This window comes from Mytilus californianus, unplaced genomic scaffold, assembly GCF_021869535.1.
Source record: "Mytilus californianus isolate M0D057914Y unplaced genomic scaffold, xbMytCali1.0.p SCAF_8, whole genome shotgun sequence".
Classification (NCBI taxonomy): Eukaryota; Metazoa; Mollusca; class Bivalvia; order Mytilida; family Mytilidae; genus Mytilus; species Mytilus californianus.
In genome coordinates, this window is record NW_026262734.1 from 34668389 (window position 1) to 34694253 (window position 25865).

Here is a 25865-nt window from a genome sequence, read left to right on the forward strand (position 1 = left end):
GTTGTACCCACCAACATCATATCCTTTTTTCTTCATAAGTTCAAATTCTTCAATTGTTCTGTACGGATCTTGATCAATCAAGTCTTTGCTTATGATTCGTTTGTACATTTCAATTTCCTTATCTTTGCATATAGGTTCCATGTTTTGAAAACCTCCAATGGCGCAGTTTAACGTTTGTATCACGTGCTGTTTATAGTTTACCTTAACAAGGTTATTTTTGTTAGTTACCGTCCGTATTAGTTTGAGGCAATCTTCTGTAACACCATCGTCTAGGTAACATGTAGCAATACGCAGATAAGTGTTAGTAACTTCTCCTTCAAAACTCAATTCTATGAAATTTGTATACTTTGTTCGATGAACAAGCACATATTTGCTTGTCTTTCATTAGAAGAACATATTGAAGAACGCCCATGCAATTTTGCAAAATCTTGACAAACGGTTGAGCATAACTGACTGTTATCAATTTTTCAAGTACCTCATGACATCGTAGTAGGATTTTGTTTATTTTATAACCATCATATAATTTCCAAAATGCACGCCCACCAGGTGCGTGGTATTGTTGAGTTATGAATACTCTTAATTGCAGCCAGTTTTCGATGAACCTTTCTTGACTAATTCTATTCAATACAAGACGAGGAGTGTTTTGATACATTTTGTATGTTGGTAAAATTAAGCTTATGCTAGCTGTCGGGTCTGTTAAAAAACTATCTAGGCATTGTACTATTTTGATTTGAATATTACGGGTTAATTCGCTTAAAATGAACTGATTTTGTTTTCTGATGAAATAATTCGGAAGAAACCTTTTCTTCACAAACGATTTCAGTTTTTAAATGCAAAAGCAAACACAAAAGATCAAATCTGATGATTGCAAAAGCTTCTCAGATTTTTCTTCAAGACACCAAAACATTACAGTTTTTGTTGTATATGAGGTAATATTATTTCCAGTTATATCAGAAAGCAACCTAACCCTGAAAAATTTTAAAATAATAATACAGTGAATTTGAGTTTCATTTAATGACTCAACTATTAACTGCTCAGCTTTGTTAAAGGATACTCTCCATCGAATTTCATTGTCTTTTGATTCTTTACTTCAAACTCCAGCAAGGTAAATCCCGATTTGATGATATCATCGAATAAGTGTTGTGATGACCACTTTGCAGACCTTCTCCTTGTCTTTCACTCGGAGGCCTCAACAGGCCACTGTTCGCCTCTTAAGCAGGCAACAAAATCTGTATTTATGTCACCGACACTAATCGAAATATTAATTTCAGTAGCATTTCCGGCTTCACGAAGTAAAGAATACGTATCTTTTGGTGGATAATAACGAGTATTGAGTGCTGGTCCGTGAATGCTTACTTCTTCTGGGTAATCTTTCTGATGTTTTGAAAGTGTCTTTACGTTACTAGTATTTTTTAAGCAATGATTTCAACCATGAAGAACCAAATAATCAATCAAACCTTCGCCGCATTTTGAAACAGATAACTTTGAATACCCTGGGTACGCTAGGTCAGGTATTCTTAAATTTTTAAAGATACGAGCAGAAGATTTGAAATTTTCTGCTTCGCTTAAATGATCCCAAACCTTGCATTCAACAACTGAGATAAAATCTATGTCACTAGAGGTCAAATCCAATCCTTCCGCAGAGCTTCCAACAGTCTTTTCTTTTCTTTATAGTTTTCTGTCGAAGGTTCACCAAAGGTAATACTATACCACATGCATTCAGTACAGATGACAACTGCTCTGAAATAGTCTTCAAATCCATGACTAAAATAAATAAATTAATTTTCATTTGAGATAAGATCACCATGACACGATAAATTTGCAGAATTTTCTACTTTTATAGGAAAGTTTAGGTAAATTAGACAAGGGGCACTAGTAGACTACCGATGTTCAACTCTAATGAATAATTTCAGAACATACAAATAATGGTAAAATTTAAAAAAAAACTGAGAAAATCACAAAACAATCTCCAAAAGGAACAAGAGCAGATACGACGATTAGCTAGGCGTCGTCTACTTTGTATGATTACAAACCAAGCGAATGCACCCTTTACCAATAACATATGACAAGGAGGATAAAGACACAAACACATCGTCGTTTAAAATACGATTTTTCTGGCATGTAATGTACTGTCGATATCAGTTGTTTTTCTGAACAACTCTGTTGCTGTAGTTTGTTGTGTCATACAAGTAGTGACTTACCTTGTTAACTCAAATTTGATACGAGGTGGAAGAAGAACGAATTGTAGACATACGAGTTGACGTGGATCTTACTTGTACACCAAAAAGGTTTTTTTTAATCATAAGAGCCCCGTTGCATGCAGTTCATCAATAGATAAAAAGCTGCATCGAGTCTGTTTATTTTTAGAAACATTTGCTGAATAAATTTTATAAGGAATGTAACGTTATCCATGAAGTCTAATCAGTAATCGTTTTCGTTTTAAAACACTTCCGAGAACTAGATCGCATGACGCAATCGACACTATAATACTTAAACTTGAGAGAGCATCAGTACAAAAAATGTAGCACCTTTGCAGAATGAGCCCTCAATGAAATAATACAGACTTCATGCGGCCGAGTTTGGTAGGAAGATATATAGTTTACAACTTTTTTAAGTTGCAACTCAACCGCAGATGGATTTGCTCAGAGCATAGATTAGATAAAGAAACTATTAAAATCGACACTAAATTTCATGAAAGGACAGAAACATTAGTGAGACCAGACGACATATTTTGAAGTTCCTTTTTAGGACTTGGGAATTTCAATGTCTTTTCTTAACAATTCCCTTAGTTGTTCATCACTTAAATTTGATCGCTTAATCGATTTATGACTATTGAACAGCGGTATACTACTGTTGCCTTTTCTTACAATACAAAGTTCCGTGTTATTGTATGATCATCAGGAAAATTTTATATGAGGACAATGAAAATGATCACTCGGGAGATTTGTATAGAACACGTAGAATTATGACACCTCTACGAGGGTCAATGTCCTAATACTCCTTGCTTGCTTACATGCTTGGTGTTGGTTAAAGAAATGAAGGTTATGGTTTTATATTTGAAAAAATCCGGTAGCTTTATTTCTGGTATAATCAATAAAAACTCTTCTTATAGTATATTGGAACATATTTTCTTATTAAGATAAGTTTGCATATATAGCTAGTTCATGTAAGGTTTCGTATTTTAAATGTATTATAACTTTACCTACCTATTTAATCGACTTAAAGTCTGTAGTTTTAAATGAAATGTAAACCCCTATAGATATACGACATACAATTAGTGACTGTCCTACTTTTATACCATAGATGACCTTGAGAATTTAAAGCATTTATTGTTATCATAACAGTATTTAATCAAATAAAATAAAATTAAAAACCAATTGTTTAGAGAACAATTGAAGGTCTTTCCACCCGTAAAGATATATTTTGATATGAAAAATATTAAAACTCGGTTTAGAATGCCATTTCCAGCGACAAATGATAGCTAATTGTACGCTGATTCCAAAAATATATGGTTACTATACAATTTTTTTTAAATAAGGGAGATAATTTGTTACTTCCGGTTTGAAAATATTACTTTCGGTATTATTTGAATGTTTACTTGACACTGGTTCCACAAATATATGGTTCTATATACTTTAATATTAAATAAGTACAAAAAGAAGCTACTTCTGGTTTACACAAGGTCACTTCCTGTTGGCTTTTCCAAAGTAAAATGGGTTGTAACATAATGCACAAGTCTCATGGCTTTATCATGTATACATATGAGGTAAAAGCAAAGGTCTAAATCTAGAATGTCAAATTTACCTATGACCTTGTGCTCAATTTCAACGTCATAAACCAAACATTTCAAATCAAAAGACCCTAGGTCTTAATTATATATGGTTAATGAGTTATATCTCCATACGCGTATTTTCAAATACAAGATGGGATGAAACTCTAAGTTAATGTTAGCGTACCCTTTAAACCAAAATGTGTGTGTTACGACATGTCGCAACTAACAATTTAGTATCATTTACTTGTACAAAAAATATACGCGACATCTTGCGAAACCACAAACACCGTAAGAAAAAATGTGGCGGAAGAAGGAAAAATTAATAATCAGAAGAAAACCAATAGGTCTTTCCACAGAAAAGTGGAAAGACCTAATTACAAATGTAACACTGGACGGTCTTTCAAACTACCAACTCACATTTTTTTATAATACAGATTGGAGTAAACTTAAAAAAAAAAAGATATGCAAAAGATAACAAAGTTCAAATACTTTTATGAATTAGAAGGAAATAGTTTAATGCGTTTAAAAACCACCTTATGTATTTCTAAACTAACAAAAATATCAGGTGTATAAATTTATACGAAACTGTAAAATAGGGGGGAAATCAGTTACCACTGTGGTATAATCTTAATCACTATAAAAACAAATGAATATGTAACAAAGAAACACAAAAAGGCATATATACAAAGCATATTTGTAAAACAAAAAAAAGGAAAGATAAGAATACAAAAATTTACCATTGCACAATGACGGGATGTATAAATACAGAGCGACGTTATATGTTATAATGAAATAAAAAAAATGCATATATATATATATATATATATATATATATATACAAAGCACATTAGCAAAAAATGAAAATCAAGAATACAAAAATTGTACCAAAGAACAATAAAACAATGACGGAAAGTACAGAGTCACGTCAAATGGATATCTCCAAAAACATATCAAACAGTAAAAGTAATATTCATAAAAACAAATAAAAGAATACTATTACACGCTATTAAGATGATAAACAACGTCAGTACCCAGAATCTATAGTTCAAAACCATTGAGTATTTTTTTGTGAAGTTGATACGGAATATTTATCAACAAGGTCTTGGTACCTTCCGAAGAACTGTTTTAGAAAAAGGATGAGGCGTTCTTTGATATACCCCTGGTTCATCAACTTTTAGCTCAGACACTGGTGACGTTTCACAATGTCTGAGTAGCAGCTGCAAGCTCTTGAATACCGAATAAGGAAATATATATCCCATATGCAGGTGAAGTTATGTAACAGTACAACATGAGAACAAATTATAAACGCCAGTTGAAAAGGCTTAATTCATCAGATCGATACAAAGCAGAAACACATCTCACAGAAAAAACAGACCGGATTTTCGTCATCATATACTTTGCAGATTGTTAATTATATTAACCAAAAGTATAAATAGCATATATATTAATATTAATATTAATATTATTCATTTTCAACATTAAACGCATTTTTCCAGTGTAAACTGAAATGTTAAAAAACCAACTTTACTTAGAAAACTATTATAGCTATCTTTAAGTTAAAAATTCATGAGATTATACAACAGTTTTGCCTTGTTTAGAAAAAAATGTCATGGTCAAGGATGAACATAGGCTTTTCTCAAAAGATTGATGATATACTTGATATACAGATATGCTACGTTTTGTTCGACAGGGCTGAGTTTGAACGATTGAATCAAGTATCTAGAGGCTAAGCAATGATCATTTTGTATCGAACAACAATATATCATAAAATTAATTCCTCTAGACTGTTCTGCACCTGATATCCTGGAAACGCAGTTTTTCATTTTTTCTAGAACCTTTTCCTTTTCCTCATTCTTGGAACAATTATTCACATGCCAAATAAATTCAAGAAGTAGTCCATAAAGGAGTGGGTGAAAACTTATTTTCTTCTGGCTATTGTCAATGCACAACTCCAGTGCCGCTGGTTTCGGTAAAACTGGTAATTCTGCAGGCATAAATGTAACGTCGAACCAACACCGCTCCCAAACAAGTATAAATGCGTTGTATCCGCAAACAACATGACCCTCTTCCTTCAATTGTTCGAATTCTTCAATTGTTTTGTATGGATCTTGGTCAATAAGGTCTTTGTTTATGATTCTGTTGTACATGGCTATTTCATGAACTTTGTAGTTAGGTGAGATGTTTTCAAACGCTTTAATAGTGTTGTTTAATGTTTGTTTAACGTACTGACTGTAGTTTTGCATTAATAAATGATTATCCGGGTGGTCTGTTACAGTCCGTATGATATTGAGGCACTCTTCTTTTACCCCATCATCTAGGTAGCACGTAGCAATACGAAGGCTGGTATGTGTACGGTCTCCTACAAGACTCATCTTCATGTATTTTAGATACTGACTTCGTTCAGTAGTGTCAGTTGTGTCTTCAACTGTTAGCTTCTTTTCCTTCAGACGGATATATTCCAGAACGCCCATGCAATTTTGCAAAAGCTTGATAAAAGGCTGTGCATACATGACTGTTGTCAATCTCTGCATGGCGTCTTTACATCGGGATAAACTTTTTTTTGTATTATATACGTCATATAGTTTCCAGAATGAATGCACACTAGTAGCGTGATACTGTTGTGCCATCGATATTCTTATTCGAAGCCATTCTTCAATGAAAATTTCCTGACTGATTGCATCCAAAACGGGAAGTGCAGTGTTTTCGTACATTTTGTATGTTGACAAAATTACACCGATGCCAGCTTTGGGGTCTTCAAGAAAACTCTCCAGGCATTGTCTGGTTCTGGTTTGTATGTCATCCGAAAATTCAGTCGAGATGAACTGATTTCGTTCCCTGATAAAGTAGTTGGGGAGAAACCCTTTTTCAACAAAACTTTTTAGTTTTGACATGCAAAAGCAAACACAACACAATAGATTTGATGGTTGCCAAAACTTATCAGATGTTTCTTCCAGAATCCAAAACATAATAGTTTTCATTGTATATGATGTTATGTTTTTCCCAGCTACTTTTGAAAGCTGACTTGTCTTCAATAATTTCAAAAGCATAATGCAGTGAATTTGTGTTTCGTTGAAAGACTCAATTAGTAACTGTTCGGCACTGTTAAAGGATACTCTCCATTGAATTTCACTCTCTTCAGATTCTTTACTTCCAACTCCAGCAAGGAAATAGCCTGATTTGATTATATTGTCAAATAGTTCTTCAGTCGGCCAATTGTAAGTCCTTTTCCTTTTCGTCCACTCGGAAGCCTCTGATGGCCATTTGTCGCCTTTAAGGCAAAAAACGAAATCTGTATCCTCTATTCCATAGTCACTCTCTCTTTCGAAATCTGCAACATTAATAGGTGTCGTACTACCTGCCTGTCGAAAGAATGACGCGATATCTCGGGGAAACAATTCCGTATTGACCGCTGGACCATGAATAGTTAAATTGTTTGGGCAGTGCTTTTTAAATTCGAGACTTTTTTCTTTCAAAGTATTTTTTAAGAACTTTGTGCGACCCTTGTGATGACAACAATCTTGTAGATCGCTGCGAATTTGTGAGACAGCTAGCTTTGCATACCCAGGACATGTTTTGTCTGGTAGTCGTAGAACGTGATTAAGTGTTGGATAAGACGATTCCACGATATCCTTTTCATTTATATGTTCATAAACCTTAAAGTCAGAGGAAATCAAGATAATATCTGTGTCACTTGAAGACAGGTGTTTATATTGTCGATCAATTGCTGTCCCTAACCCTTCAGCGGTGCTTCCAACAATTATAGCCTGAGATTCATTTCGAAAATTGTCAATAATGTTCCCTATTTTGTTAGCATAGTTTGCTTCATTCTGTCTTAAGTTCACCAAAGGCAAGGATGTACCACATGCTTTCAAAATAGCTGACAGATGAAATTCCGTAAAATTCATAACTGAAAAACAAATGAAACATTCATTTCTTATTCAAATGTATATTACAACTTAATGTGCGAAATCGAAAAGTTGTGTGCCTTTATAAAGGTTTAATACGTTAAAACAGTTTTATATCGTTTCAGTATAGAAGAAGAAGATGTTTTATTTCCATTAAATGGACTCACAAAGAGCATAAAGCAATATTTGTTTTCTAACATTAAATGTATATCTTACCAAATATATATGAATTTGTCTACGTAAACATCCGTTTTGATGTAATTTATTTCTTCCGCCTTGTTCAATCTTAATATGGTTTGAACATGTTGAATGTTTAAATTAAATGTTAAAATAGTTGTGTACATAGCGTAGATAATTGGTTTATCCACTAGTACATTCACAAAGGTTATTTAAAAAAAACTTTTATCATAATATCATAATAATGCATAATGATATAAATAAAGTCAACTCATTACATAGTCGGTGGTAACCAGGGACCTATTTGCATGTCACGCATTCAGGAAACATTTACACGATTAAATGCAAAATTATATGAAAAACATTTCATTGTAAACTATCCACCAATGTTCAAACAAAGTGTTTGTAAGCAATTTTTTTATAAAAGGCAACCGTACGGCCTTCAACAATGAGAAAAACCCATACCGTATAGTCTGCTATAAAAGGCCCCGACATGAAAAATTCAATTGAGAAAACAAACCTAATTTATAACAAAACAATTTACGAAAACAAATATGACAGTCCTGTTTTATGAGGCCGATTGAGATTAACTATGATCCGGATGTACGATGATGTTGATTATGGCAATTATAACAACTTTCATATATCACATTTCAATTCACTCACAAACTGGCTTCTACTTGGTGTCAACGGAAGGAAATCATTAAAATGCATACGACTATATTATCATGATTGTTGATATGCCATCCAATATAACTCTCGTTTTTGAATGGATGTCATATTGTCTAAATGATCATCACACATTACATGTTTTATGACTGTTATTTTATGTTTGTTGCCCATGCATCTTTCTTATTTGTTTTGAGGTTTTGTTCTTTGTGTTTTGGTTTTCTATGAACTGGTTCCCCATTCAGGACAATTGTTTCGATATCCTCTAATTGTTATTGGCAGTGTGAATTGCTTCAGTAATAAACGATAGCCATACTCAGATACGGTTTGAAATAAGTCGAGAATCAACAGAGGGATATTTTGTGTCTTAATTGGTTGTATCAGATATTGACTTACATCTAGAAATTGACAATGAGGGTCGGTTGAAAACAAAACTTTATGACAAAAGAGATGATTTCAGCTTCCCAATTGTGAACTTTCCATTTTTATGTAGCAACATTCCAGCAGCGCTTGCACACGGAGTATATATCTCCCAGTTGATACGATACTCCAGGGCTTGTATTGCCTATCATGATTTCTTTGATAGAGGGTTGCTGCTCACAAGGAAGCTATTAAACCAAGAGTTCCAAGTGGTGAAGTTGAAATCATCCCTTCGTAAATTTTACGGACGCCATCACGAATTTGGTTGACCGTTACGGAATATCCGTTTCACAGATGATAGCGGATATGTTCCTAATGTCGTAACTACAACCCCGTTCCCTTTTCCTGAATGTGACCTACCGAATTAGACTTATTACCTGGTTTGTACTAACATGAGCAACACACGACGGGTGCCACATGTGGAGCAGGATCTGCTTAACCTTCCGGAGCACCTGAGATCACCCCCAGTTTTTGGTGGGGTTTGTGTTGCTCAGTCTTTAGTTTTATATGTTGTGTTTTGTGTACTATTGTTTGTCTGTTGGTCGTTTTCTTTTTTTAGTCATGACGTTGTCAGTTTATTTTCGACTTGTGAGTTTTGATGTCCCTTTGGTATCGATTGCCCCTCTCTTATTTAAGTAAACGTTAATAGAAATAGCCATATATCATTGGCTTTCAAATGATTGGTTTGAATGTCGTTCCTGTTGAAGACAAATTCAAGAATCACATTGGTCACATTCAATCTACAAGGTGTTGTTTTCATTTTCTAGCACTCAGTGATTAACGTTGTCGGTGGACTGCTAGTCCTCCCCGAGGGTAGTCAGTTCTTCGTTGGTTGGTAAATTTACATTAAAAATTATTAAAAATGAGCAAATTTGAAAAGGTGGATTTCGACTATTCTTTTATGTCCATTCTGATAGTTTTAATCATTAAGTATTCCAGTATTTATAAATCCATTGCATCCATTTTGTAGGGTTCGTGATGTAGGTAAATCTAGAAAAGCACTTGAGACTTCGTAAAGTGCTATTTCTGCTGTTTACAATTTGTGAATTTAGGTATCCAAACATGCTATGTAGCTTGTGATAATGCTGTTCTTAAAATTAAAAACAAAGATAAAAACAAATTCAAAAGAAGTCGCAACAAATTAAATTAAACAAAGACGCAAACACAGAAAAAGAATATAAGAGTTTATAGTACAGTATAGTAAAACACAATGATATATATACACTTTTCCGATAAAGTACAAATTAAGTAAAATATAAATACACGGGTATATAAAATGAAAACAACACTATAAAAACTTCATGAGTTCGAATCGCACTATGTTACCCACCGGATAACAATACTAACAATATAAATTTCACTGCTCTGCTATGTATTTCGACAGTTACTGTTTCTGGAGAGATGCTCGAGTCCAAAATACTTTAAACATAAAAAATAATGTAAATCAAAATTTGAAATGTTATATAACCGAAAAATACCAAAAGTATATCGAAAACCTTACAAAATATCAGAGCTATGAAGGGTGACATTTGTCTTTATCAAAATGATTTCTTAAGTTTCATACCAGAAAATTTCAATAAAACAAATATTCGTATTATCATGAAGTACTTAACTTTTGGGCTGGTTACCAGTCCACCAGCAGAGGCATCGACTTAGTGGTATGAAAAACATTAACGGTACCAATGTTAAAGCACCAGACGTGTATTTCGATAATTGATGTCATTTCATTGGTGCTCGAGGTTGACATATTTGAAGATCAAAACCGATTACGATTGTTTTTAGGGCTGATATAATCGATAAGGACCAAAAATATTAGAATAACCGAAAAAGATTCAGCACTATCCATGAGGGAGATACATTCCATAATTAAAAAGAATTTCCTAAGTTTTGTTTTTATTCAATTATGCCTTCAGTTTTGTTCGATGACATTTCAAAATAAAAAAAACATAATGCAAACGTTGAAAGAACTGAAACCAAAAACAAAGTTGAGCCAAACCTGGATAATTAAACAGATCTGAGTATGATGGAGATGCATTCATAAATTTAAAATGATTTCTGAAGTTTAACAACAGCAAATCTCAACAGAACAACTAGTTGGCTGGTGATAGCTCGATTACTAACATTCAACCAGCAGGGCATGGACCTAGTGGTAGTAATATCATTAACAGTACCAACTGTACTGACAATAAATGATCATAAATGTCTCGACAGTGGTGCTCGAGTCGAATGTATAAATCAAATAAATGTCAAAACAAGATTATCCTACGACAGAATTAATTGATATATAAACATTGTTCATTTAATTATATTTGGTTGACCTTTATTCGAGTTTAGAGTGATTGGTCTAGATATCAGCATATTAAAAACTATATCCTTCCATTAAGTAATTGCGAATTCTTATGACTATAGTAATATTAAGTATTGTTCAATTTATAATGTATTTTAAGTTTTGAAATACCAATATTTAAGATGAGATTTTCAGGAAGTTTATCTTCTTATAATTTTTTTCTATTTTAGTTTTTATATTCGTCCGAACAACAACAAAAAGGACTAAAATAGATCAACCATGCTAACATCACTGTACCTGTGTCGAAGTCAGGTTGTCTTTCTTTGTATCTCATTGTGTGTTTTCCTATATAATTAATTGAATTTGCTACAGATGACATATGTTAGTAGTATGTAATACGTTTTGTAAAAATTTGTCTAGACTCGTGGAGGTCGGAATATGTGTAAATTAATTTATGTATTGTTTTGTAAACCTTGACAAGCAAAAAGAATATAATACATCTACGCTATGAGTTCTATATTGCATATACTAAAACCAAATTATGGTAATTGTAAAAACACATTTCTTTACGCCTAGTACAAATGAGAGGTTGAAAAGATAATCGCCGACGAGACATGAAGAGGTAAAAAAAAAGGATATAAATCTCCTAGTGCAATGATCAACTTATTCTCCAATGCCCAAGCATATATACACCAGTTTAGTCCCAAAAGAAAACATTGAACGATTCCCGATCAATATGGAGTTATATACTCAAAATTGGAACGATTTGGGTGAAGTTACATGCAAATATATAAACACATCTAATACTTTTCAGATGTGTTTCTCTTTCATATAAGTAGTCTTGGTTTGTGAGGTTGTGTAATAGTTTTCCAAGATTCTCCATGCATTTGATATAGATGTGTCCATCTGTTTTAGAGGCATCATATTTATAACTACATTGGGTCAAAAAACGGCTACTATACAAACATTCGACATAATATTGATCGATATATACTCCATTGCAGGTTTAGACCAAAACAGTCTCTATAAATTAACTATACAGTTTTCAGATCTGACGGTCATGTTAGTCCGAAGTGTATACCGGGACCTTTTATAGCTTACTATATCGTATGGATTTTGCTTATTATTGACTTGTAATTGCTCACATTTTTGTTCTTTTTGGTCTTTATTGATAGTTGTGAATTTGTCTCATTAACAATAGCATACTATATCTCCTCCATTTTTTTTTTTTTTATATTTCTACCAAATATAAGGAACAGAAGCACACGATACGGTGCACTTGCATAGACTCAAAAAGAGGCAGGGGAAAATTACATATATGGTACAAAGATCTCGGCAAAATATTTTCAGAAAACAGATATGTATTTTATAAAAAGTTGTTGGGGTTTTTTTTGTCACCACTCGCCAACCCTATTACTCATGGTGTAACTCGGTAACCAAATTCTGTTAGCGTTATCGATAACAAAATCAAACCAACCCGACTTATTGTTAAGTCTGAAAATTAAAACTGCTGAAATGTGTATTGAAAAAATTCATCAAATATACCAGTGATCAATTTCACCAAAAAACTTGAGAATAAATTGTAAGATTTTTTTGTGAAAAGAGCCTTAGGCTAACACTTTAGTTAGTCATATGCGCGCTTCGTTTTCGCAAGACTCACCAACGGTGTTTGATTAAAAACTGTTGGACTCCTCTCATTTTGGATTCGTTTCAGACCATTTACTACAAAGACACTCAAGATTAGACGGTGTTACAACTGGAACCAATTCAAAATTACCTCACTATAACTTGTGTAATAATGATCATTTTTAATAGTTTAAATATAGATCCCTGACTGAGTACGATAAAGAATAAAAATCATAAACAGCACATTCACCATCAAAATAAAATTAAAATATAGAACCCCAGTAATTGTAAAATTTAATGAAATATTGTAAATCAAACTTGAACTGTTCACATGATACATCTAGAAATATTGTTAAGTAAGTGGTTTGACTTTTTACTATTCCTTATTTATTTTTAGTTTTATTATGATTTATTCATTTAGTTGGAAGATTATTAGCTGCAAAAAAGTAGAAAAATTATACAAATAGCAATAATTATATTGGCTATTATTTGGTTAAGTAAAGTTAAATATTTATTTTAGCTGCAGTTTAGTAAAAGCTTCAAAAATCTCATTTGCTTGATTTATCGAATTCAGCAGAGATTAGAAAAAAAAACATGTTAAAATACGGAAATCGACACTTCAGAAAATTTCATTACAACCTGGGCAAGTCAAGTAAATATCATAAATGACATATTTATTAATACATATTATTAAAAGCACCGTTAAAAATTAGGTATAAAAATGTATATGTTTATAAAAAATATTAAAATGCACATACTCATTTCTCAAAAAGAAATAGTTTCCATAGTTCGAAAATGACGACACAGAAATATTACATAGTAACGGACATAAATCGAACGTTATATTGTAGATCCTGCATATTATATTATTTTTTTCTACGTATTTATTATGTTATTATGACTTTGCTTATTTTTTTTTATTTTTTTTTTATCATAAGCAGAAGCAGTAATATTGGTTTTTTTTTTGAGATTTTTGTTGAAATAAAAAAAAATAGATATTTTTTATATTCATACCTCAGCTCAGGTTTGTACGCAAAATGTAAAAAATTATAACTTTTTGACAATTTGAACAAAATACTAATAGTATCCTGATAATTTTTGAATGCATACGTCCGTTTTACCAACAACTTGATGGCTCGATGATCAATCAATTTTTTTACTATTGTTGTTTTCTGATTGTTGTTTATCTCCTGTCTTGATGCATCGGCAATAAGGTATAATGATGTCTGTTTTACACAATCTCCATAACAGTACAGAATTGACAATGGCAACGATCACCGCACAAAGAGTTGTCATGAAAACAACAAACAAATTGGGATGTCGATGATAAGTAACATAACAACCATGTAGAACTATCATTATCGGCAGCACCCGGAATAGAACAAAAGTGACGAAATTTAGTATAACACAAACACGGTAAAGAATCGATTCATATCCGATTTTACAAATTCGCAATAATTTTCTTGAATGCAAGAAGAAACTGTTTCCCTCTGTTAATAGTGCTATACATGAGTATCCAATAAAAGTCTTGGTGTGCCAGTTATGCCAAAATATAGCAATACACTGCAAAATAAGAGAGAACAAATTAAATTCAATATGTGTCCAAATTACAGAACCGTAGTGATACTGCATTTAGCACAAAACATTAAATATAAAGCGTCAATTTGAGATAAATTAATATGTTGGTATTCATTAATTCATATAAACATGCATAAAGTTACGCCTCTAAAAAATGAAATAAAACGTTATAAATGTCATGCGTCCGAAGCGTTTTTCTGGATTTACCTTGATCAGGAACGCTCAAAGCTGAATATTTGAAAGCCAATAATTATAAGAATCGAACCACTTGAAGAGCTATATGACAAAAAAATACCAAAAATAATAGCCATATTCATCTATATTTAAATAAAGTTGTTTTGTCTTGCAAACATGTCACAAAATTAAATATAGGGATGTTAATCCGACAGCGGCGGCGGTGGACGTGTGAATAAAGCTCATTTGACATATAATGTAAATTCAGAAATTATTGCGAGGTTTTTATTAATGCGAATAATGCGACTGTATGAGTATCGCTTGCATTCTCATATCTAATACATATATATGCACACATATTTTTCTGAAATCGCAATAATTAATCTCGCATCATTGTCCATTCTTCGAAAATCGCAATAATAAATGCACGCAATAATTTCTGAATTTACAGTAATGTGAAAGAGCTTGAAAAATCTAATCTTCCAACGTCGTAGCCACAACAATCCCGTCTTCTTTTCCTGCTGGATTGTGAGCCACCAAATGAGACTGGTCACCGGATTTTTAGTTGCCATGGTCAACTTGACTGGTTCTACTAGTGAAGAAGGATCTATTTACCATTCTGCAGCACCTGACATCACATCGGTTTTGGTAGGGTTCGTGTTGCTTTGTTTTCTGTGTGGTGATTTGTAGACTGTTGAATGTATTTTCGTTGTGTTTGTGTTTGAGGTATTGCTTGTGTCTTCGGCTTATGGTTTTTATTGTCACTTTGGTATCATTTGTATATTTTTCTGGTATTATCTGGTAGAATTGCTTAGAGAAGCAAAAATAAATTGAGTGTAAATGGGTCAATACCATATATTAGATTACAATCGTTCTACGTTTTCTTGATCAAAAATCATCTGCATTTCTCGCACAGAAAGTTCAAACGAATTATTTTAGTCGAATTGTACGAAACAATCGGTTGAGACAGAAATGCTCACTGTGCACTTAAGATCATTTACGGATCTTCAATGCTTGGTATTACCAATGACGAAGTTTTTCAGTTTATAAATAAACTCATCATAGATATATGAATGTTTCTTTGTGAATTTTCTATGTTTTCTGTGTGCCATAGGAGTCATCGTGTGGTGTTAAAGCAATTATGTAGGAATGAATTAAAAAGATGTGTATGTCAATATGACAGTAAAAAAAACACAAAACATCCTGCAATTACATAGAAACTAATTTATAACTATAATTAGGATAAACTAAAACTTACAGCAATATGATGAAGAGTTACCTCCCATTGTTGAATTGATTTTCCATTTATGAAATAATCAATAAAATCGTACACAAAATAACCTATAAATAAACAAAATCAGATCAAACTTATAATGCAGTTCATGTTCTGTAAAATGAGATATTTGATTTTAAACATATGTTATTCATAAGATTATGAATAGGATTTTGCAACAGTTACAGCCTATAAAATCTCTATCCACAAGTAAAAAGAGATATATGTGTTTGTGTTTGTGCTTGTGTGTTTGTTATTTATTGAGTACAAAACCTAGAAGTCACCAAACATGTTTCAAAGGTGAGCAATCACCTGAAGTATCATTCAGAGCCACTGATGACATCCTCGCTTATTGTAACCACAATCCCTTCCTCTATTCTTCGAACGTGACATCCTGAATTAGTCCTATCAATGGGTTTGTAGTTACAAAAGACGACGGGTGCTACATGTGGATCAGGATCTGTTTACCCGTCCGGAGAACCTGAAATCCCCCCTCCCCCCCTCCCCCCCTCCCCCCCCCCCCCCCCCGATTTTTGATGGGGTTTGTGTTGCTCAGTCTTTAGTTTTCTGTGTTGTGTTTTGTGTATACTGGTTGTTTTTTCGTAGTTTTTCTTTTTTTTCCCATGGACTTGTCAGTTTATTTTTTCGACTAATGAGTTTGAATATCCCTTTGGTATCTTTTGCCTCACTTTTATTGAAAGCAATGATGGTTCACTTAGATGCAGATTTAAAAAAAAACAGGTGGTCATAATTACTATGGCTTGCAAATTTTGAGTCATTTAACCATCAGCATTTCCTTTACGGCAAATATTATATGGAATTCTGTATCTTATAATACTTTTAGTTAGTTAAATTTTGTTTTAGAATTAAATACAGTACAAGGTACATTTGTTTAGCTACATTTTATCTCATTTTTCATCATAAACCAGAATAAGCAAATCAAAACCCTAAAATAAAAATGAATAAATATAACACATAATGACAAAAACAACAATAAAAACAATAAAAGCAAACAAACAAATAAGCAACACACTAAAAATTAACGTAGCACTAAAAAATAAACTCAACTTTTTTATTTGATAAAAAGATACAATAATACACTAAAAGAATATCATTGTTGGCAAAAGTACAGGATAGATGTCTTTTATTTAAGAGCAATTTATTTTTAAAAGAAATTGTCCTACGCTTTAAAATTCGACAAGAGGTTACTTTTTAACATTAATAAGAGTCAGGCCGTTGCATTTCTTTCTATATATACATGAAATAGCTAACTTTGGAGATTGCGTATAACATCCATGAAATAAGACTAATAAACGAGGAATATAAGGATTTGTAGTTCAATTATTTGGTGGTGGTCTTCAAAATATGTGATTACTAGACAATTATTAATATCGATAAAACAAAATTCAGAATTTCTGCGTGTGCAACACATGGTTCTTGAACAACCTTCACATCTGCTGATCAAAAGGTCGAAAAGCTAAAAATAAGCATCATTTCAGTTCAAAAACTAAAGGCCATAACAAATAGTTGTTGTATAGGGGGAATCGGTTAATAGTCTTTTCATGCATGGGAAAATGTTTTCTTCCAGTAATAGTTTTTGAAACTATTAACCTGTTAATAGTATTTTACTAGAAAATGTTTGCTTCCAGTTAATAGTTCATACCCAGTATGTATTATAAGGTAAATAGTCTTTTTCGGACAATGTCGTAAAAAAGAATCCACTTATTTACTTGCTATTGTCCGAATGGCCTCTAAATAAGTGTTCTATTATACAGAAAGTACGGGGAAATGTTTGCTTCCAGTAATTAGTTTTTGAAATTATTATCCGATTAATGGTCTTTTTACGGTAAATAGTTCATAATCAGTAAATAGTTATTAAAACTATAAACCGATAATTAATTTTTTTTCAGACAATTCAAAATAAAAAAGTAAATAAATTTATTCGTCTATATATAATTTCATAGAGAAAATACATACTGAGATATAATAATCAATTATAGTAAAGATAATTATCTAAACCTAACTTATACATGTATTTCTCTAATTCTTCGTCAATTTATCCCTTTCTGCACCCATTGTATAAAAAAAAATTTAATCAACGTGTGGTTCGTTTGATCTCAGTTCTTCATTGGTTAAAATCCGATTATGACGTCGAATTTTCTTGCTTTCCTCTGAATTTCCTATTGTGACGGCATGAAAAAAGGCGACCATGCCTGATGACGTCACATAGAAAGAACACATCTTTTTGCAGATCATTCGAAAAGAAGGAATACATTTGCCTGCGTATTGTTTGAAAATCATTAGAGAAACAGATTCCACCACCAAATCTCGTGTAATACGATATTTATCCACTCTCGGCAGTTAAATTTCAAATATTTAAAACGCTCGGCGAGCCTCGCGTTTTAAATTTGAAAATTTAACTGTCTCCAGTGGATAAATATCGTACCACACTCGATGCAGTGGTAGAATCTATATTTCTCTAATTCTTCGTCAATTTATCCCTTTCTGCACCCATTGTATAAAAAAAATTTAATCAACGTGTGGTTCGTTTGATCTCAGTTCTTCATTGGTTAAAATCCGATTATGACGTCGAATTTTCTTGCTTTCCTCTGAATTTCCTATTGTGACGGCATGAAAAAAGGCGACCATGCCTGATGACGTCACATAGAAAGAACACATCTTTTTGGAGATCATCGAAAAGAAGGAATAAATTTGCCTGCGTATTGTTTGAAAATCATTAGAGAAACAAATTCCACCACCAAATCTCGTGTAATACGATATTTATCCACTCTCGACAGTTAAATTTTAAATATTTAAAACGCTCGGCGAGCCTCGCGTTTTAAATTTGAAAATTTAACTGTCTCGAGTGGATAAATGTCGTATCACACTCGATGCAGTGGTAGAATCTATATATAACAACTTTAATCAACATGGCTTATGGATTATATTGATACGTAATCCTACGTCACATTCCTTAAGGATACTTATCATGGCTTAATGGCAATATTTATATACATACCTACTGAATCTGACCAAACAATTCAGTATTTGAACATCAGCATACTGTACATGTCCTGGGTTAGGAGGAAAAAGGGGGGATGAGCGTTCACAAACATGTTCGGATATGGATACAGAATTTTGAAAAAGGGAGGCCCCAAACTAAGCATGTTAAAAGTGCATTAACCATATATTAGCTTCATAAGAGGGCCCGAGTCCCTTGCCCCTAAATCGGCTTCTGGTGTTTAACCACCCCCTCCCCCCCTTTTCCCCACATTATGCATGTGCCTGTCCAAAGCCAGTACCATGTGATAGATATCCATTTAGTGAGTTGTTTCTTTTAGGGTGGCATTAATTATCATTGTCATAGAAAGAGCCAGCGGAAAGAGCAAATTTATCTGTGCGTTATTCGTGCAATCTTTCAATCTTTAAGTATTTCAAATATTTTAATTATCATTGATCTTTTTTAAGCAAAAAACCTTTGATATCAAAAGTTATTTTTTATTAAAAATATTGTTTTGAACGCAAACTTAGCATGCTTTGTATGGGAAGCAGACCTCCTTTTTGTCCAAATAGAACCACTAGTCTAACGCTTTGTATGGGAAGCAGACCTCCTTTTTGTCCAAATAGAACCACTATAACCTAATGCTTTGTATGGGAAGCAGACCTCCTTTTTGTCCAAATAGAACCGCCAGTCTAATGCTTTGTATGGGAAGCAGACCTCCTTTTTGTCCAAATAGAACCACTAGTCTACAATTGGCAAAGGGAAACTATTTGTTTTAAAAGTGTGTAAATGACAGAGTCAAATTGGTAATTGGCAAATGGGCTATTGTTTGACATTTGTCATCCTTGAGTCTTTTATATCTTACTTTACGGTATAAGATTTGCTCATTGTTGAAATCCGTACAGTGTCCTTGGCCTTTGGTGGGTATATTTGTCTCATTGGCAATCAAAGTACATATCCTTATATTTTTATATAGACAATGGAGTATTTTCTTAATTTGAGTGTGCACGTGGAATGATCTAAACTATACTAAACATACCTGAGCAAAATACAACCATGTGGAAAATACACGGATTGCTGGCAGTGTATGGATCTTCAATTAATTCAGGATACAATAACAGACTATAAATATAGAACAATATTCGGGATCAAATTAATTTTACTGCATTTTAATAACAAAGGAAAACAAAAATGATGATGAGGAGGAGGAGGGGGAGATGATGACACCCTAGCCGGACACATTATTCTGATTCCAGGTCTTTGCTCTTTTTCCTGTATGCTGCATGCTTAGCAGAAAGTGGCAAATACCAATTTTCAAGTCTTTGGTTTGACCCGATATTGGATCTTATATACCTATATAAGTTGAGATACATTGAATATGTCTTGGTTTATTGGTTGATTGATTGATTGGTTGATTGATTGCGATTTGCTTTAAAAGTCCTGTGGCAAATAGTTCATGCAACATTAGGACGAGAACAACTTAATGATCAATCAAATAGGTAAGCTCTGCAAAGGTCGACTGGTGTGTAGGGCGGGGAAAATGGATTGCCAGTTGAAAAATTAAGGCATGTTGGATAGGACAGACATTTTTCTTGCAATAGCCCCCCCCCCCCCCCAACCCGACCCCCCCCCCCCCCCCCCCGACCCCTAAAGCATGTGTTACGAGGGCTCTTCTAGTACAGAGGTTATGGGACTATCTTTACAAGATGTATCGGAATGAACGCCCTACTTTTCACCTGACGTGGCCGCGTATTTATACATCCTGGAAAGAAAAACAGACGTTCCCTGAGAGGGGGGTGGGAGTTGGAGAGAAATTGGGACCTATGATATTTCTATACCACGGGCTATCCTCTCTCTAGATTTTGTCCACTGTATCTAAACATCCTCACAGACAAACTTGTTCAGCCCTTTTTGTTCGACCTTTGAGCCCTCTCACAAAAAGGCGTTGTTTTGTCATTCCTATTTATAATTTATTGGTAATCTTGCACTATTACCGCATCATAGGTATGACCTTACTTTGATAAGCAGTTTGTAATTTACAGTTGAACTTATAGCCAGATGTTTTAACTTTCCTTTTAACATAGAAAATCAAATATTAATCATACTTACATAAAACATCAAGCTTATCTTAATACACACATTAGTCATTCATTTTCAATAGTATAGTATTCGCTCGACTTAAGTAAGGATAATATTAATATATTAAATGGAACAGTTTCATTATACTATAATATCTACTTTATGATAGTTTTTGTAATGTTCTCTGTTCAGATCCGGTTTCCCCGCTCAACTGTCAGAATCGCGGACTGGCATTTTAGATGTCCATCTCCGTACATTACCTGTTCATGCATAACAATCCTTTTCAGTCAACTCATTTTATTAATTTGGTATAATTACTTTTTTAATTACTAGTGATACAATACACGATCATAAAATTATGATTCTCCCATTCAATTTTTAAATGTGTGTTAATCTGTATATGAATATCATAATAATGTTATAATTGCTCTCTTTTCAAAATTAGAAATAATTAATCTTACATATTTAAGTGATTCTACCATGCCTATTGCACTTACTGAGCTTATTCATTTCGTAATGTACGTGTTATTGTACATTCTACTACCAGCGGTTATGGGAAAAATCAACAGTAGCAGTCAATATGAATAAAAATGATGATTGAGGTAATCGTCAATGAGACGAAAAGAAAAAAATATAACAGGAAAAATAATTAAAAAAAGACATCTACGTTTACATAAATAGTGTAAAGTAACAAAAACAACTTTTTGTAGGATTGGGTTATTTCTCTTGGTTTGTATATTCTGTGTTGTGTTTAGTATATACTGTTGTTTGTCTTTGGTCTTTTTTTCTTTTTGGCCATGGCGTTGTCAGTTTTTTTCCGACTTATGATTGTGAATGTCCTTTTGGTATCTTTTCCAAATGGATATACGATTTCAATATAACATAGATACATGAATTGCATAAATAACAGGTTAGAATAAAGCTGATAAAATCAACATCGAACTGATGAAACGGGAGAATCACTTTTGAAACTGGCGTGGATTTGTTGAGACCCATTTTCCCTTTTTCTATAAGAAATGATAGGACAAGCGACATATTTGATTTTGTATTATATTTTTGTTACCTTTCAGACGTGTGTGTAATGGATTTGTGAGACATTTTTAACGTTCACTTGTGTGCTCGGTTGTGTGTTGTTTTATTGTTTGTTTGCTTGGTTTTTTTTTGGCCGGGGAGGCCGGGGAGGGTTAAACGGAATGTAATCCACTTCGGACCATTTTAGTACGCCCATTGCACATTCAGTATTATATGTTATATTTCGTTATGTACGATTCATTGTAATTAACATGTTCCTTGTGGGCACAGTGATAAGCAAAACAATACATATGTTACAGTATCTGTGTCAGTATACACCAGCGGCCTGATACATATGTTACAGTATCTGTGTCAGTATACACCAGCGGCCTGATACATATGTTACAGTATCTGTGTCAGTATACACCAGCGGCCTGATACATATTACAGTATCTGTGTCAGTATATACCAGCGGCCTGATACATATGTAACAGTATCTGTGTCAGTATACACCAGCAGCCTGATACATATGTTACAGTATCTGTGTCAGTATACACCAGCAGCCTGATACATATGTTACAGTATCTGTGTCAGTATACACCAGCGGCCTGATACATATGTTACAGTATCTGGGTCAGTATACACCAGTGGCCTGATACATATGTTACAGTATCTGGGTCAGTATACACCAGCGGCCTGACACATATGTTACAGTATCTGGGTCAGTATACACCAGCGGCCTGATACATATGTTACAGTATCTGGGTCAGTATACACCAGCGGCCTGACACATATGTTACAGTATCTGGGTCAGTATACACCAGCGGCCTGATACATATGTTACAGTATCTGGGTCAGTATACACCAGCGGCCTGACACATATGTTACAGTATCTGTGTCAGTATACACCAGCGGCCTGATACATATGTTACGTATACATTATGTATCTTTCAAATTAGGCAAAATTTGTTTGGTTATTTACTAATGAAAATTTGTCTATACTTAAATATTTAGGGAGCTATATTATTACATGTCTAGATGTTAGACGAAATGTTAATTAATGTATGTAATAACAATGATAATTGTAATGATTTTATAGTTCTGATCCTGCCTGGAATTAAATGTATGTGATTTTTTATAGAATGAAGAAAATAACATCTGTCTGAACTTTTTAATGTTTCATTTTTATATATAAAAATGTTTTTCTGTTACAAATCATGATGTATTGTTTTATGTGTACATGTTATGCTGCCCATCAAGGGCCCTTGATTGGAATAATAAATATTCTTATTCTTATTCTTATGAAATAATAAAGTTATGCCGAGTATTCCGATATCTATTAATAGCTGATCATGACGTTATGCGTATTGTTTTAAGTAATTAATAAATACGTACCATAGGCATCCCCATGTACCAGCTATAAGTCCATGTGTACCAGAAACAATAAGATTTCTCCATGTACAAGGATCGGTTCGCACTGACGTCGGAATATTAACCTTTGAAACAATTTTGTTAAATGTGGAAAATGCTACTATAGTTGTACAAAAAACGGGATATCCATACTCCAGATCAGATGTTATTACATTTGTTTTGTTAAGAAACATGATGGTATGTTTAACAGTTTAACCCGGCGTAAAGTCGTTCATGGTTGGTAGACCACATAGTTAATATTTGTAGAGGTGAACACGTTTATCATGTTACTGTTAAACATGTTAAATTCATTTTTATAACACAAGTGAAACTGTGCACTTCAATCTTTCTTTGGTAGGGGTGAGCAGCTGAGACATTAAGTACCCCACCTTTGTTTGTCAAAAATATATACCCTGTCATATATCAATTAACAAAAAAAACAGACCTATAGACATGATAGATATATTCGGATATTTTTCATCTTGTGGTACATTTAATAGTATAGCGATTTTTTTTGTCCGGCTCATCATCACGTTCATGTTTAGTAGCATTACAGTCACGATAATCACACTTTGCTTCTCCAATAAATTCGTCACATTCGTCACACCTTAAACACTTTCATCTATTTACCCCTTTTATGTCTTTCATTATGAAGAAAATTCAATTTCAATAGAAATTACTAGGTCAGATAGTAACACCCCAGAGAGTTTTTTTATATACATAGAAAACTGATAAAAAGTTACATTGCCGTCACCGACACTATGGAATTTCTTTTGATAATTGTTGTCATATTTCATGTATAGAAACCTTTGATTGTTAATTAGGTGCAAATGTCGAAATAATCGGATTTATAGCATCTATAACTAGCATTAGTGAAAATACCACATTGGAAGATAAAAAGAGATTAATTGGTTTGACAAATAGTTGATGCATTTACGACTTAACCCTTCAAAAATAAATACAGACATCTGATTAGTTTCAGATACTTATGATATAATCAAGCAAGTGATAATATAAACCAATTTGAATTTCTCACCCTTTTCATATATACCATAGAGCATGAAATAGTGACCTAATCCAGCGGCTCATCCCTACCACTCATTACATATGAAGTGTCCCCCCCCCCCCCCCCCCCCCCCCCCCCCCCCCTTTAAACAGCAACGTGTACAAATAGAGTTGAATAAGTATTTGGAAATGTAAAAAAAATAATAATTTATTATGTGAGATAGACGCTTTAGTATTTGAACTCATATAGCATTTGATAACTGCTTGATTCTATACCTTGTCAGTTGAATGAATTCAGGCGTTTTTTTTCCATAGCTTTCGAACTATTAGCTTTATCAGCGACTATAATTTCACAAAAGAATTTGAGAGAAAAAAAAAACTCGTAAGTCATGAACATTTCAGTAATATCAGCGACTAATTTCACAAAAACATTTGAGAGAAAAAAAACTCGTAAGTCATGAACATTTCAGTATAACTTACGTTCAATTTTTGTCGTAATTAAGAGGTTTTGTGAAAAGAACCCCAAGATTCTTAAACTATTAAAATACTCGATCATCTACATGTAATAATAGAATTGTCAGTTATAGGCAACAACCTAACAAAAATACCTATCATAATAAACAAGCGCGCATTTATTTCTTTTAATCAGAACATTCCAAACCTGCATTCTAATATTCATGGTATATTTTTATACTTTTGGTTTTCAATCGTTATCTCAAAAGTACAATTGTACGATTGATGCACAATATTTTATATTAATCCAAGGTTCGAGGAAAGTGGGCGTAATTGTCCATTATGTTAAAAAAAAATTTTGACGACTGTATGCGAAAAAATGTAAAGTTTCTATTGTGTACTGGTCACATGAACTGCCTACTTAAAAAAATATATATATATATATGAGTCTAAAAGAATCTTTTAGACTCATATAATTTTCCTTGTTTGTGTAGTATTGTCAATTTTGATGATCCAATATAAGTTTACTGGTTGGTAGATTCTTATAGACTCTATATATATATTTCGTTTCATCTTGACCTAAAGGTATAAGTGTTTTTCAACTTAACTTAGTGTTGTATCGAATTTTCTGTGTTCTCCGGTGCCATTATCCAATCAACAGCTGTGACTAGGCTAAACTTAGTAGCTAGCTTCCTGAATTAATTTCGACCCTGATTTCTAAATTATGTACCGTGTTTTGTTTCCTTGTGGTCATCCTGTTGGTAGCAAGTTTTGTATTGTGTGTTTAATTGCACGACATACGGTCTAGATAGGAAAAGGGGATTTGTGCGCACGAAAAACTGGTTTACCACCCACCACATTTCGAGCTTGTACCAAGTCATGCTATCCGAATGATATGTATAGTTGTCCGTTGTTGTTCGTTGCTGTTTGTCTTTATTTGCAGGTCTATGTTTTCGCCGGGGTCAAGTTGTTGGTGCTAAGTATGGTCTGTTGTATTGTTTACTCCTTTTGGTCATTATCTTTAT

At 33.2% G+C, this 25865-nt stretch overlaps 1 protein-coding gene and 1 long non-coding RNA gene across 2 annotated transcripts; both read right to left on the reverse strand.

Annotated features, from left to right (window-relative positions):
- Nucleotides 1-4249: 4249 nt before the first annotated feature.
- Nucleotides 4250-7978, reverse strand: LOC127711905 (uncharacterized). The gene is made up of 2 exons (XM_052218061.1): nt 7894-7978; nt 4250-7679 (listed from the first exon to the last, which is right to left on the reverse strand). The coding sequence occupies exon 2, from the start codon at nt 7675-7677 to the stop codon at nt 5386-5388; it is 2292 nt and encodes a 763-aa protein (XP_052074021.1). The 5' UTR covers nt 7678-7679; nt 7894-7978; the 3' UTR covers nt 4250-5385.
- Nucleotides 7979-13139: 5161 nt separating this feature from the next.
- On the reverse strand, nt 13140-23713 carry LOC127711911 (uncharacterized). Its single transcript, XR_007986911.1, has 4 exons — nt 23368-23713; nt 19922-20004; nt 15867-15949; nt 13140-14419 (listed from the first exon to the last, which is right to left on the reverse strand). It is a non-coding gene; the product is annotated as an uncharacterized LOC127711911 (long non-coding RNA).
- Nucleotides 23714-25865: the final 2152 nt, after the last annotated feature.

What these genes read in the sequence shown, in the direction of transcription:
- LOC127711905 (XM_052218061.1), bottom strand. Translation starts at nt 7,677, where the DNA reads ATGAATTTTACGGAATTTCATCTGTCAGCTATTTTGAAAGCATGTGGT.